This window comes from Lissotriton helveticus, chromosome 7, assembly GCF_964261635.1.
Source record: "Lissotriton helveticus chromosome 7, aLisHel1.1, whole genome shotgun sequence".
NCBI lineage: Eukaryota > Metazoa > Chordata > Amphibia > Caudata > Salamandridae > Lissotriton > Lissotriton helveticus.
Window position 1 is genome coordinate 123340568 of NC_136068.1, and position 15732 is coordinate 123356299.

Here is a 15732-nt window from a genome sequence, read left to right on the forward strand (position 1 = left end):
TTTCACACGACTCTAGAGATATACTCTTGATTAGGGAGAGCAAAGTTGTCATGTTCTATGGTTGTCAGAAACTAAATCCCTTCTTGTCTATCCAGGGAGGTTAAACTCCTCCTTGCCTATTCGAGAAAGTTTCTAGTGAACTCTGAGCTAGCTGGCACACATAACTTTAAGTCTAATATCGTCAGTAGAAGACCTAGTTAACCTCTGTCCTACGTCTATACTATTGAAGATATTATTCCAATGCGCAGAGCCTATTGGGAAAATAGGAACTACACTACAGTTTTTCATACCTGTATCCACTGCTCACGGTTTATCTCCACTCCGTTGGCGCGCAGGGATGTGATCGCTCTGTCAATGATCTTCTCCACCATCTGAGTGTTTCCATTAGCTTCCTCAAGCTTGGCAGCAGTGATCCAAATATGCCTGTCTGTGGGAATGTTCTCACGGGCTTTGTTCAGCACTTTGCGTGCATTTTCGTAGGTCTCCAGGCGGGCGAGGGCAAGCCACAGCTGTAAGGAAAGGGGGCAATGTTAACATGATAAGGGTGGGCCACCAACGATGACCAGCAGATACAGTGGTAATAAAACAGTTTTGCGACCCTTTACTAAACACTGTTTGGGGTCCAGTGAAAAAACTCAAGTAGCACGTTTCTACAGCCATTACTGCTCATCAATCCTGCTATTAAACCTTCACCATTTATTTGGCTGTAGTATGAAAACCACATTGTTCATGATCATCTATACACAGGTGCAAGCATAAGCACTGGGTAGGAAAGCTCTTTACGCTTCAATGATTACAAGCAAAAGCGAAGACTAAGCTCACAACTTAACGACTGCGTTATTTTTAAAATGACCATCCATCGAGAACAAGCTTGTGCTACTCTAAGTACAAGGGAACTCCTAAAAGTCACGAACAAGAGTCAAAATAGGAGTCAATATAGAATGAAGCACCCAAACAGAGAACTCTGAAATTTAATTAAGGACTAGCAAAAGGAGTGCAACCTCTACAAGGGAAAAATTGGCTTTAGCTGACACAATAAAGACACAAGCATTTTGAGAAGCACAGATGTGGGAGAATGCTCACACAGCTATCGGAGTGGTAACAGGGTGGTAGTGGAAATGACAACCAGCCCCATAAAGTCGACCAACTGAATAGTGTTCTGTAATCCTGTACACTAATCTCCAAAGTCTGTCATTACTCAAGTAGCAGTGTTAGTGCGGGTGTGTCCTCGCAAATCAAATCCTGCCTTCCTTCTTCTCCCTTGCTCCTACTGGTATGGCACTAAATCTCTCACCACTATTAGGGCCACATGATTCTCCACTCTTTTTAATCTGCTTCACAAAGAGATTGTTTTACTCCAGATTCCCATCTACTCTCTCACGCTACCTTCACAACTTCCCATATCACACTCTTTGAAAAACTTTAGAGCATTTTTATTGCATTCTTTCTCAAAGCAAATCTCTTCAATCAGGCGTATTTGCCACCTGTCATTTTAAAGTTAAAACTATATTCTACTATCGAGTTCAAGACTATTTTCTAACCCTCCTCCCACCCCCGCACCTCCACATTATACAACTGTGCTCTACTAATTGCCATTCCTGGTTACTATATTGCTGCTGTTCAATTACGTTTAATGCTTCTATATTTCTTCTCATTAATAATGGCATATCTTCCTTTTCATGCTCATTTCATTCTCTTTATCTTGTGTCTGAAATTATTCACAGCGTTTTCTTGTGCTCCCTATACCACTTTAAGTACCACAAAGAACTCACCACTCCTGAGTTCTATGTTTAGGTTACTCACCTTCGGGCCCTATTCTTTTCAGCCCTTTGCTTTTTTAATTGTTAGGAACAAACCATCACCTCCTGAACTACTTCCACACATACTACTTTTAAAGTATCCTGGAAAAGATTCTTCTGCCTTTGCCTCTAGATTTATGCTAAAAATTCCCATATTATATTTAGCTGTATCAAGTTGATCACTTTTTAAATTTTTTTTTAATTTACTGTACATTTTGTAGCATAATATGGATTATGGATTCTGTGTATCACGCAATGCTGAAAGTGCCCAGAGATTCAAAGAATGCAAATATTTTGAATTCTCTCTCTGATAATGTTAATAGCTCTGCCGCTGAAAAGTAGTGCCATGCATTTAACCACCTAGCCTGCCAACACCTTCCTAACATGAATCCTGGGCATTCTCCTTCACAGGTAAATTAGCCCCCCGCTCCCCTTACCCCTCAAATTCCACTTGTGTGGTAGTCACACCTTCCGTGGAAGGCAATAGCTACCAAGCATGTCTTCCATATTGGAGTTGAGGCTCTGCAAGGAGATGATACAACAGCATCACACGCACCTATTGTTTTAAAAAATATACTAGCCATTCTGAATAGAGCTACTTACTTACTCTGCTTTTTCTGGGGCCTGCAGTTTTGCTATTTTTTATTCTAAAAGCAGAAGCCACACTTCGATGAAAAAATACATATGGATGGCCTACTATCACCTTCATAAGAAAGCAGTGGATCAGCAATAAAGCAGCTATTTGGAGTGAGCAGAACACTAATGACAACTGGAATGTGAATTCAGGCTTGTGATGAACAGCAACAAAATTCAGATGGATTCACTTTGGAAGAGATTGTACTGAACAGCCTAAAACAGCTCACTCTGGACACATCATGGTTCTTTAAAAAGCATGAGCACTTTTGTCCTTACACCATACAAAGCACCGCACAAGCACTCACCTCCACACTGGTGGGACAGCACTCTACTGCTCTGCTTAGCATGATGCGGGCATCCTCAGGCTCTTCAAGCTCCACAGCAGCCTTCCACAGTCGCACTGAATTCGGCACATGCTCCAGGGCTAGCATGGGGAAGAAGAGAGGAAGGGTTGAAGGTATCCGTAAAACACAAACCGCAAGCTACCAGCTATAAATGTGGTCTGCAGTCGTGAAAACATCCACGAGAGACCAGCAAATACATTCACTGGACAAAGCAAAGCTCTGCACAACTATACAAGACAGTGTCATTATAGAGGAGCAAATGTCAGAATAAAAAGGATCAGGCATCCAGTTAAGCAACTCAAGTATTGTATCCGTTTTGTCCATAACAAGCTTTTATGGACTTAGATGGGGAACAAAGGGCCAGATGTATGAAGCCTTTTTCCCCGTTCGCAAACGGGCGGATTCTCAGAATTGGCCAATTAGTGAACGGGAAAAAGCCTTTTGGGATGTATCATCCCAAAAGGCCCTCGCAAAATAGTTAATCGCAAAATTTGCGATTCCCTAATTTGCAAATACATTTAATGAATCGCAAATTGCGATTCCTTAAATGCAATTCTGGAAGCACCCAAGTTGTGTGATTTTGCCTTACGAAATCGCAAATTACCGCCAACTTTAAGTTGGTGGTAATTTGCGATTTCCTTGAAAAATTTACTTTTTTGCATTTTTCAATGTGCCTTGTGGCGTACATACATGCCCTTAGGCACAGATACGCCGCTTTCTGGTTGCGGCACCAAAACTATGGAATACACTCCCCCAGTTTATCAGGACCAGCCCCTCGCTCATGTCATTCCAGAAAAAATTGAAAACGTGGTTGTTTAATCAGTAATTGCCAGAACACAGTAGTGGAGAAGTTTGCAGTAGTAACAGCGCCGAGACGCCTACGGGCAATTGTTCGCGCTTTATTAAATACCAATAAATAAATAAAATAAATGTACGTGTGCCACATGTACACACATGCATATTTCAGGGGTGCAACAGGGTGTCCTTCTGGCACCCTTGCAATTGCATTCGCAATTTGCGAGTACCTATAGGGTACTCGCAAATTGTGAATGTTTTCCCGTTCATTCCTATGGGCCTCTAGGCCCATAGGAATGAATAGGAAGGTATTCCTTAATTGCGGATCGCAATTTGCAATTAAGGAATATGTAGGAATCGCAATTATTATTGCGAAACCTAAATACATTTCATTTTGCAAGTCCTTAATAGCGAATCTCTCAAATTCGCTATTAAGGACTTGCAAACTGCAAAGACGATACAGCTGCCCCTTAGACTCTGATTACTTATAACAAAGTGGCGCTGTCATCAATATTAGTTGCGGTACTTAATTTTATTCTGCAGAAGAGTCTTGAAAATTACAACTGCTGAAGTGTAACACAGCTAGTGGTAATAATTGCAGTGTAATATTGCTAGAAGAGATAATTCATTACATAGGAAAAACGACTTAGTTATGTTAACCTAACACTGTTTAAAGAAACACTTATTTACAAGACTTTAATAGCTTAGTAAGAATTCTTATACTGTAACACAGCAACAGTAAGGTTGATAAGTGAAGGAGGGCAGGACCCTGAGATTTCATATCTTACTCATGTTTGTTTGCTTGTGGGTTTTCTTTTATATGAAAGTTGTGCCTTTAGGACATTTGTGAACTTCTGATCGGGAAGTTCATGGCTAAGAGGTTCTAGTATATAAAGGCTGGGTGAGAAGAGCAGCTATTGGATTCCTTTCCACAAATTATGAAAATTATGAAATGCTTAGATCCTTACGCTCCGCCGATGTGAGGCAAAATTTTTGAAACCAACTTGCCAGATTTTTAAAATATCCGGAAATGTAACTGTTCCAGCAGAGTCCCGCCACAATAAATACAGCATTGCATTGGCAATTTGTGGATAGGTTGGGCTGCAGGTGTAGTTCCACAGCGCAGTATACTGTAGAGTATGAAGCTGGCCTGCATACAATGGGGAGGTGGCAAGTGTTATCACTTGTACAGCAACATTTCCCCCAGACATCCCCCAAATATGGTCTCTCTTGCTCTGCAGCTGTTCTACAGCGAGTCCTTTGGTGGTGTCTGCAGACAGATTTTTGGTGGTTGTTCCGTGGGAGGCTTCAGTCACCAAATACTAGGTGGTGAAACTAACAAGATTCTCCACTGTGTATATATGACGCCGAGAGAAAATATTTTGCCTCATAAAACTTTCACTTAGCGGGACTACCGCAGTCATGACAGTTCTGGTTTACACTGCCACCGATAATGTTCTGCCAGGACACTAAGCATCTGTAGGAAGATGGCTCTCTACGTAGTGGACCAAAATGGGGTTCACTATGCCGGGAGTCCAATCGACCCTTATTGGTTTACAAGGCTTAAATTTATAATCCCAAAAGCTCTCTTTTGTGGTAGATTGGGCGAGCAGTTTAGGTTTATCAGAGGGTAGTGTTAAGCATTTGTTGTACACACAGGGGCAATAAACGAGATACACTCAAGAAGAAACTCAAGACCAATTTAGAAAAAGCATTTGCAATGCAACAGGTCTCGCATTTATGAGAGTGTGAGCTATTGGCATTGTAAATGACAATGCCTTTTATTTAGGTTTTGGTTTTTGAAACATAAATAAAACGTATTGTCATTTATAGTGTCAATAGCTTAAACTTGCGTAAATGCGAGACCTATTGCATTGCAAATGCTTGTATACGGTAGACAATAAGAAATTAATTGATCTTCCCAGTGTTCGGGAACACCTACATTGAGCCTTCTCTTGTCTTTACAGAGTGGTGGGTGTGCTGAAAAATTATTTCCGTAAGCTGTGCCCTTTACTTTGCAGAGAAAAGGAAAGTTGTACGAATGATAAACCCATTATGACACAACATTTATGAGCCTGCTTTGCCCCGGTTGGTCGTGGGCAGAAAGAGAGTTTTATACACAATGTTTATGGCGGTTAAATAACTACTGATGTTTCTGCTATCATTACATTTTGAAGTCTGTAATTCCCTAACGAGTGGGAAAAATGGAAAGCTAACCATCTTAATTACCCTCGAATGCAAATTGTTCGATCCAGTGTGGAAATCAAATGTGTTAAGAACCCATCTAATAGAACTGCTACTTGGGGAGAATGAGAGAAAAATCACTGTCGAAAGGCTGCTTTCTAAAGGGAGGCAATTACATTGTGTAATCAGGAGTGAAGGAATGGTAACTTCCGAAGCTGAGCAAAAATAAATTCCTTCTTTCGAGTTGATTAGTTGTGCACTGTTTCCTATAAATTTATATGACTTTTGCAGCTTCCGAAATATTTTGTGGGATATAATAATATACAAATATAAAACCTGCATATGTATAACAATGCATCGAACATTTAACGGGGGGAGGGGGGAGAAGGAAAGGACAATGGGAGTGTGGGAGGGGTTGGAGAAAGCACGGACAACGGGAGTGCGTTAGGGGTGGTAGAAGGCATGGACAGCGGTAGGGAGGGGGGGAGTAAAGAAGGCAGTAGGAGAACCTCATATAAGAAAATAGTGCTAACAGTCTAAATAACACGTACCGTGTAACACTCGAAGTAAAGGGGCCAGTGTGCAGATATTGAATCTAGTGGAGGAAAAGGCCCCCCCCCCCCCTGCTATGTATAGGAGTTCCTAGGGCAGGGAAAATAACATTAATGTACAAAAAACCCTGGTACCTCTAAACTTTAAAATGAGTATCCTATCCAGATAAGGGGCTCAAAAGAGCATACATCCGCTTTGATGTACCTTGTCTTGATATGCTAAATCACTAGCCATCCTGCTGGAGCAGTCATTGTTACTGCCATCTGAGTGCACAGGGGGTCAGAAACTTGTGAGTGGTAGCAGGCTGGTCGATACCAGTCAGCCAGCACCCTAGAGGAATGGTAGATTTTCAAGGGGCACCTCTATGGCGCCCCCTGGGTACATGGCATAATAAACACAACACTGGTACCGGTATGGATTTATTAAGACGAGGTGTTTGATACCAAACACCTTTATTTTCAGTGACGCCATTATGTAGCTGGGTAATTCGTAATGACCAATGTCAAGTACATATACCTAAGATGGCTTCTCTGTTCACTTGCAATATCTAGTAATCGAACTATAAATATTTATTTGGGATTTTGTGAAAAAATGGAGCTGAAACTAGTATATTTACACATGTATTTACCCAATAAATGTTCACTCATGCTTAAATGCCTGAGAGATTTCAATGGTATGAAAACCCAGAGATGATAAATCAATGCACTTATATGAAAACACAGGCATATCAGTATCAACCTTGTGCATAACTACTGCTGTTTAAGCAACTTTACTACAATTCCTTTCATTTTTTAACACCCATGCTTGTCAATCCGCACAGCTATACGCTTGGCAGCTATGACTGACAGCATTTAGTATCACTCAAAAAAACAACCCATTTTCCATTTTTATCCACATTTAAAAAAATATACACAGAAAAATAATTGGGTTTCTGTCTGTATGTATCTGTAAAAATCAGTAAAAATGGAAAACAGGGAGCCCTAGTTACAACTGAACATGTCAGTTTTAGGGGAAAGAACACTGGCACTGTAGCTTGTTTAGCAGGCTACAGTGCACTGTCAGAGTCGAAAAAACAGCATCTAATAGTTCAAATGGGGGCAAAAAGTGGGGGGATATCTGTAGAGAAGTCTGGTGTCCTACTGCATCTGTGCTTAACATAGAGCTTTGTGCGGCTCAACACACAATGAACACACAAATTAAGACGTCATTGCGGCACATGCATCGGAGGAGGCAGGCAGTCTGTCAAACATAGAAATAAACAAGGAAACGTGGCAACATTTAGATTCCCGTGACCTAGCAAAACATTTTATTAAGCGGGGTTCAGCAATTATGACTTGTAATGCTCATACTAAGGTAATTCCTTCCCAACGGCACAGGCACTAGCTTTTAAACCCTCACTGGTTCATTTGTTGCTACTTCTCATCAATGTATCTACAGTCCTTGCTTACTATGATCATGGCCTTCATTGCAAGTCAGCTATCCCAGGCACCTTTCATTCAGCCAACAGAGATATTTATTATTCACTGATTTTCTTTTTATTAAAATGAGCTCCCAACTTATTATGGAATTTCATAATGCTGAGCTATAAAAATCCTCTTGCCCCCTTTCCACCTCTGATCCCGGCGGAGTGTTAGAAAAATGCAGTTCACAGTAATATTCAGTGGCGGGTGTTTATCCGCACCGTGAAATTATCGCCAATGGCATCAAGCACAGTGCCAGGGGGTGCAAGCGGGTGCTGCTTCCTTTTTGCCACTCAAGTAAATTTCCTACTTGAGCGGCAGCTTTCTCAACGCGAACAGTTTCGCAACCTGAGAGGTTGCGAGCATATGTGACAACTCGCATTGCAAAATCAGACTGTCCGCGTTGAGAAATCTCGCTGCGCAACTCTGCAAGCTCCGCGTAACATGGAGTGCGGAAAACTCCGTAATTCTACAAGAGGAGCAGAGTTCACCACCCAGGCTTAATCAGGACTTGGTGTGATCACATCCAGTGCAGTCCAATATTGGCGAATTATTCTGCCCTTTAAATCGTCGCTGTTTCCCGCGTAGAGTTAGCGGCCCCTCAGTTTTTGTGACTTTAGACTCTCACTCTGCTTCAGTGGTACCATCAACTAACACAACAAAAGGAAATGCTATCAAGGAGATGTAATCAATTCGCAGGCTTGTAACTGGTGTCAAAAACAGCCACGCGGCACACTTTTCAACCTTAATTCTCCTAGTTGGAATCAATAAGGATTACAGCCTGAGGATCCTCAAACACTTATTTAGCTAAAAAAAAAAGCAGTTAATGAAATCCCCAACAGCAGAAACATGCAGCCTGATCTCTGGGTTTTATTCCAGGCTATTGAACATTCAATGTGATCGGGCACCTCCCCCCCCACTCCCCCAAGCCTCATCCCCACCATGGTAACAGCCACCACAGTGAAAAAGAGCAGATGAGACCAGACTGCCCCACCTGCCTGCAATGCGCATCAGAGCCTCGCAGGCTGCTGACACCTTAATGTGAAGCTTCATCACTTCCGCTTCACGCCAGGATGGAGGCCGCGGCTTGGAAACAAGCTTCAGTGCCAAGACTAACACAGCTGCATTCACAGTGTGCAGACCATGACCAGTGCTGTAACACAACCGGAGTTTCGATCTGACTGGTTTGTTTGAGGCTTGCATTACCAACTCCCCACACGCCAAGGTTCACTCTAGGGGCTGTGAGCATGAGCCAGTAGTTGGAGGTTTGAGAAATCAGGTGCCCATTGTAAGCGCTCCATGAGTAGAGGTACTAGACACCATTGCTGGCAGTGCCAACAGATAGGCCATACATTCAGTGCCACTACAAACCTGGACCAATGCAAAAGAGTGCTGCCTCTAGAACAGGATTTATTTCACGACAGTGCGGAACCTTGCACTGCCTTCAGGTAAGCAATAATACTCACAGGCAGCGTGGGGGAACCTTGCGCTGGTTCCAGAGAAGCATTAATACTCTGAGGCAGCGTGGTGGAACCTTGCACTGCCTCCAGAGAAGCAATAATACTCACAGGCAGCTTGGGGGAACCTTGCACTGCCTTCAGAGAAGTATTAACATCTGAGGCAGCGTGAGGAGTCTTGCGCAGCCTCCATGGAAGGATTGAATGTATCAATCCTGCATGTCAGACAGTGTCGGAACCTTGCGCTTCCCCCAGAGAAGGATTAATATTCGCAGACAGTGTGGGGAAGTTTCAGCTGCCTCCATGGAAGGAATACCCCTCACAGGCAGTGTGGGGAACCTCGTGCTGCCTCCATGGAAGGATTAATACTCCGAGTCAGCATTGGAAAGCTTGTGCTGCCTACACTGAAGGATTGTCTTTAGAGAAGGATGTACTGCCTACGTGGAAGGATTAATACAGGTAGGGTGGGAAAAACTGTGCTGTCTCCATGGAAGAAATAATACAGGCAGTCTGGCAGACCTTGTGCTGCCTCCGGGGAAGAATTAATACTCACAGGCAGCATTGGAAAACTTATACTGCCTCCATGGTAGGACTAATACTCACAGGTAGTGTGGGGAAGCTTGTGTTATGTCCATGGCAGTATTAATACTACTAGGCAGCGTGGGGTAGCTGGTGCTGTCTCCATGGAAGGTTTAATAATCACAGGCAGATTGCACTGCCTTCATGGAAGGAATAATAATCACAGGCAGATAGGGGAAGCTTGTACTGCCTCCATGGAAGGAATAGTACTCACAGGCAGCATGGGGAACCTTGCACTGCCTCCATGGACGGATTAATACTCACAGGCAGCATGGGGAAGCTTGTGATGCTCTAGAGAAGGAGCAATACTCACAGGCAGCTGAGGAAGGTTGTACTGCCTTTATTAAAAGATTAATAATCACAGGCAGTGTGGGGAAGCTAGTGCTGCCTCCATGGATGGATTAATACTCACAGGCTGGGTGAGGAACCTTGCACTGCCCCAATGGAAATACTAATACTCACAGGGAGTGGGGGAGACTTTGCACTGCTTCAAGAGAAGGATTAATACTCACAGGCAGTTTGGGGAAGCTTCTGCTGCCTTCATGGAAGGAAGAATACTCGCAGGTTGCATTGGAAACCTTGTGCTGCCAGAATTAATGCTCGCAGGTAGCTTTCACTACCTCCTAGAACGTATATGCACTGGCAGCGTGGGGAAGCTTGTGCTTCCTCCATGAAAGGATTAATATTCAGAGGAAGCGTGGGAAAGCTTGTGCTACCTCCACTGAAGGACTAATACTCACGGACAGCGTGGGGAAGTTTGTGCTGCCTCTAGAGAAGGAGTAATACTAATAGGAAGCGTGGAGGAGCTTGCACTTCCTCCATTAAAAGATTAATACTCACAGGCAGTGTGGAAAAGCTTGTGCTGCCTCTAGAGAAGGATTAATACTTGCAGGCAGTGTAGGGACGCTTGTGCTACCTCCATGGAAGGATTATGCTCACAGGTAGTGTGGGGAACCTTGTGCTTCCTCCAAAGAAGGATTAATATTCACAAGCAGCGTGGGAAAGCTTGTGCTGCCTCGATGAATGGATTAATAATCAGAGACAGTATTGGAAAGCTTGTGTTGCCTCCATCGAAGGATTAATACTCACAGGCAGCGTGCGGAAGCTTGTGCTTCCTCCATGAAAGGATAATAAATTCAGAGGAAGCGTGGGAAAGCTTGCGCTACCTCCACTGAAGGACTAATACTCACGGACAGCGTGGGGAAGCTTGTGCTGTCTCTAGAGAAGGAGTAATACTAACAGGAAGCTAGGGGAGCTTGCACTTCCTCCAATAAAAGATTAATACTCACAGGCAGTGTGGAGAAGCTTGTGCTGCCTCTAGAGAAAGATTAATACTCGCAGGCAGTGTAGGGAACCTTGTGCTACCTTCATGGAAGGATTAATGCTCACAGGCAGTGTGGGGAACCTTGTGCTTCCTCCAAAGAAGGATTAATATTCACAAGCAGCGTGGGAAAGCTTGTGCTGCCTCGATGAATGGATTAATAATCAGAGACAGTATTGGAAAGCTTGTGTTGCCTCCATCGAAGGATTAATACTCACAGGCAGCGTGCGGAAGCTTGTGCTTCCTCCATGAAAGGATAATAAATTCAGAGGAAGCGTGGGAAAGCTTGTGCTACCTCCACTGAAGGACTAATACTCACGGACAGCGTGGGGAAGCTTGTGCTGTCTCTAGAGAAGGAGTAATACTAACAGGAAGCTAGGGGAGCTTGCACTTCCTCCAATAAAAGATTAATACTCACAGGCAGTGTGGAGAAGCTTGTGCTGCCTCTAGAGAAAGATTAATACTCGCAGGCAGTGTAGGGAACCTTGTGCTACCTCCATGGAAGGATTAATGCTCACAGGCAGCGTGGGAAATCTTGTGCTGCCTCGATGAAAGGATTAATACTCAGAGACAGTACTGGAAAGCTTGTGTTGCCTACATTGAAGGATTAATACTCACAGGGAGAGTGGAGAAGCTTGTGCTGGCTCGAGAGAAGGATTAATACTCCCAGGCAGCGTGGGGAAGCTGGTGCTGCCTCCATGGAAGGATTAATAATCACAGGCAGCGTGCGGAAGCTTGTGCTGCCTCCATGGAGGGATTGATACTCACAGGCAGCGTGGGGAAACTTGTGCTGCCTCCGTGGAGGGATTAATAGTCACAGGCACTTGGAAACGTGTGGATTGCCTGAAGAGAAGGATTCAGATTCGCAGGCATATACGGAATTCAGAACAGGGCAAATGCCAGCAGGCAATGTGCAATGGATTGCCTATGGTCTGGCAGAGTTTCAACAAGTATGCAGTGCACCCAGACAAAGTTATCATGCCTGCACTAAGCAGCACAATTGACACACTCAGGGAGGGATAACAAGCTACTGCTTTCCACATAGGCAAAACAACACACAAAGGAAGTGAGGGAAGGTTGCAGCAACCCCAGGGCAGGATGTGTGCACATGCACAATGTGACAAAGCTCATAGTACCCCAAAGCATATACAGCAGGATTAAGTTACAATCTGTATGAGGACGCTTTTGTATCATACCACAATCAGTGCACACTGCTGGGAAACTGGTCACGCATTGTGAGGAAGCCTGCAAGGCCTCTAGAGTCGCATGAATGCAGGGGCAGATCAGGAATAATGTTTACAGACTGGTATTGCAGGAAAGTGTGCATTACATTCAAAGTAAGATGGAAGCACATGCAGGCAGAGCTGAGAATCCACCACTGTCTTCAGAAGAGGATTGATGCAATAAAGCAGACCATGTGGGAATATGTACATTCCCGCCATACCATAAAATATACTCAAGGCCTTTACTTTTTATTTAACATTACACAACTTAACGAACAGTTTAAAAACATTGGACTCGCCTATGCACATGGAGTCCAATAAGTATACACTCAAAAATATACCTGCCCTCTCCTGAAATCTCCTCTCTTGTGGCATTACAAGCACCCAGGTATTATGTTTGTTCAGTATTTGGGTTATTTGCCCCTACTCTGGAATAACACACATACTAAGTGCTCTAAAGTCATTTAGTCATTAGCAAAGGTTTTATTTCTTTCCATAAATGGCGAACATATTGCTTTCAGCTACAATCACAAATACGTGCCTCTAATGGAGTTCTTACCTTTCCGAAGCACGCGCTTTTTGGCCCTGATGTCAGTCTCCAGCTCTGCTGCGCGAATGTAGATCCTGACAGACTGTGGTAAATGACGGACCGCTTGAGCCACCACTGCTTTCGCTGTGTCACCAGGTTGCAGCCGGGCAGCTTCAAGCCACACATCTTCACTCTGCACAGAAAACAATAACCACCAACCACGTCAGGGCAAGATTAGTGTGCTCTCGCCATCCTAAGTCCTCAATGATTTCGTGCATTATTCTTAACTAATGCGTGAAGCCATCAGAGCTAGAAGAGGGGTATTCTGATGTTGAAGTATGGGCTTTTTCTTTGTGCCTGGACTCTAGGGTTAAATTCTAGGGCCATGTGTTGCGTGGACTGGGTCAGAGATACTTCTTTTCTATCAAACATTACAGTAGATGGTTTTCCCATTTCTGTGACCTCCCCAAAAGATTGGGTCTAGTGAATATTGAAACATTCAGCTTGGGGATATCTTTAGTCCTGAAGACTGTTTTAAGATCTGAAGTCTGTCTGACCTAAAAACTACTGAAAAAGTGAAAGAATAGAGTCTTCCTCTGCCCTATCCTCTGGAGTCAGTAAGCACGAGGTCATCAGAGTCTGGAATACCATTCTAGCAAAGACTGACCCAGCACACACTTGCCAGCTGCAGTTCATAGATTCTTCATGTCTCCTTGGTACCATTGACCAACTGATTAGTTAAACACTGACGGTGGAGAGATATATTGCTCTCTCTCATAACGTAAAGGGCAGATCTAGGAAGGAGAGGCCATACCTTGGGACACATCTCTGTGCCCTTCATGATCAGATTTCTGGCTACTTGAAGTTTCCCAGTGACCTCCTCCAAACGAGCTGAGGCAATCCACGCTGGAGGGTGATGAGGGTTTGTTTCACGTACTGACTTAAGTAGCAAGCGGGCTTTTTTTATGTCACTGTTGGAGGTAAAGAAGAAGAGAAGTTCATTTTCAACACAATATCAAAGTATGTCAAGAATGATCAAGGTAGATAGGGCTAACTGACAAAAGCACGATGAGCGGGTTTAACACTGCATACACCCCCAGTAAATATCTACATACACACTGTTATGTCAATGATGAAAGATAAATAGAATGTCAACATGAACCTGCCTACCCAAAAAAATGTATTGTTAACTGAAAGGCTTAGAGGCACGTCTTCAGCAAAACTCAAGAAGTACTTCCTGGAGGAGAATTCCAAGTAGGAGGCAATAACTACTGACAAGTGGACGGCCAAAAGCTTGCATCAACCAGGCCCTAAGAAAATGGTACTTTCACTTGCCAGGTTATTCCGTTAGACTGCAAAAATAAGTGGCATGGGTCCTTTCAGCAGGGGATGGAGGCAACCACACTACACCCCCTTCTAAGGACGGTGGTTGCTTTAGATGTGGCATTAACAGAGATATCTACAGAGAGAGCCCCATCACGGATGCAAATCCAGTTGCTCAGATAACAAGTCTAATCTTTCACACCACAATAAAGCTAGCCATGTGAATCTGGGGATGTGCTGAATGGTGAACCTTATTACTCTTTACCGATAATCTGCACCCTGTGCAAGCATGGCCAAGGATGCATTAGTTGATTGAGGGAAGTTCTCCCATGGTAAAAGTACAGTTCCAGGTGGGTGATGCGAGAGGATGATGCCTGGCGTAAGGAACACAGACTTAGACAATCTGCAGGGGAAAAACCTCATTAGGCTGCCGATTGTGGATGCCATTTTGAATCATTCTCAGACTGTCCACCTAGAAGCCACCATTAAGTTAGTGGCTTATGAAAAGGAGGCACATAACCAAAACCATGGATGCTCCATTAGTCCATAGCTAGTAATGTCGAATCCCGACAATATAAGCCTCAGCATTTTCCATGTGGAACGTGTAGGGAAGTCATACTTTTTGCCTGGTATTTGATGAAATGTTTACAGAAAGTGCACTTGGTTCCTGCTTTCCAGGTCCCCAGTGCCAGATCTATTTCCCTAAACTGTGCAATTGTTTACCCAATTGATAATACTCTTATTTATAGAAGCGCTTTATATAGCGCGAACAAGACCCTTCTAGCAAAACAGACAAATAATAATAAAAATATAGTACAGACTGATCTATTATACAAACATGTCATATATGATGGAAAACAATATTTGCATGCACAGATGGGTAGAAGAGAGATCAGAAGACATAGTCTAACATAATTCCCAGTCTGAGTGTAGTCCGAAGGGCGGGGAATGTAGTGTGACTGAATGAGTGACTTTGGAGCAAGAACAATGCAAGACTCAGGTGGGGAGCCAATCAAGAAGAGAAGGGGGTAAGTCATCAGTGAGTGGTGAATTTGCTGGATAATAGAATTTTTACTTTGTTCTTGAAGAGGGATGTGGAAGGGCTGCACCTGATCTCAGGAGGGCGTTCCAGATTCTGAGAGCAGTTCCAGAGAAGGATTTATTTTTCTTTAACTTTTGTGGCTTGAATAGTAGGGAGCTTGTACTTCTGAAGATCGGTTTCCACCCGAGAGAGTCAGTTTCTGGGCCAGGTAGAAAGGGGTATTGTGGTGCAACGCTTTAGAAGTCATACATGCAATGCTGAGTTGGATCTCAATCTCACAAGGTAGCCAATTCAGAGAAGGTCTGGGGTACCGTGATTTTTTTAAATCCTGTGTTGAGCCTAGCTGCTGCATGCAGTGTGGCCTTCAGTGGTGCAAGTGATGTTTTCAGGAGGCATGCATGGGTACAGTTACCATAGTCTAGTTTTGGTAGTAAAAGAGCTGGAACCGCTGTCTTGAGGTCTGCCGGAAGGAGGAAAGGTTTAAAATT

At 43.6% G+C, this 15732-nt stretch overlaps 1 protein-coding gene across 1 annotated transcript in view; it reads right to left on the reverse strand.

Annotated features, from left to right (window-relative positions):
- The window catches only part of PRPF6 (pre-mRNA processing factor 6), a 206468-nt gene that overhangs the window by 116310 nt on the left and 74426 nt on the right, over window positions 1-15732 (reverse strand). Inside the window, exons 8-11 of the mRNA XM_078651660.1 lie at window positions 13694-13850; window positions 12910-13072; window positions 2741-2859; window positions 291-509 (exon numbers count right to left, since the gene is read on the reverse strand). Of these exons, the coding sequence (XP_078507786.1) occupies window positions 291-509; window positions 2741-2859; window positions 12910-13072; window positions 13694-13850 (658 nt within the window). The remainder of the gene's footprint in view (window positions 1-290; window positions 510-2740; window positions 2860-12909; window positions 13073-13693; window positions 13851-15732) is intronic.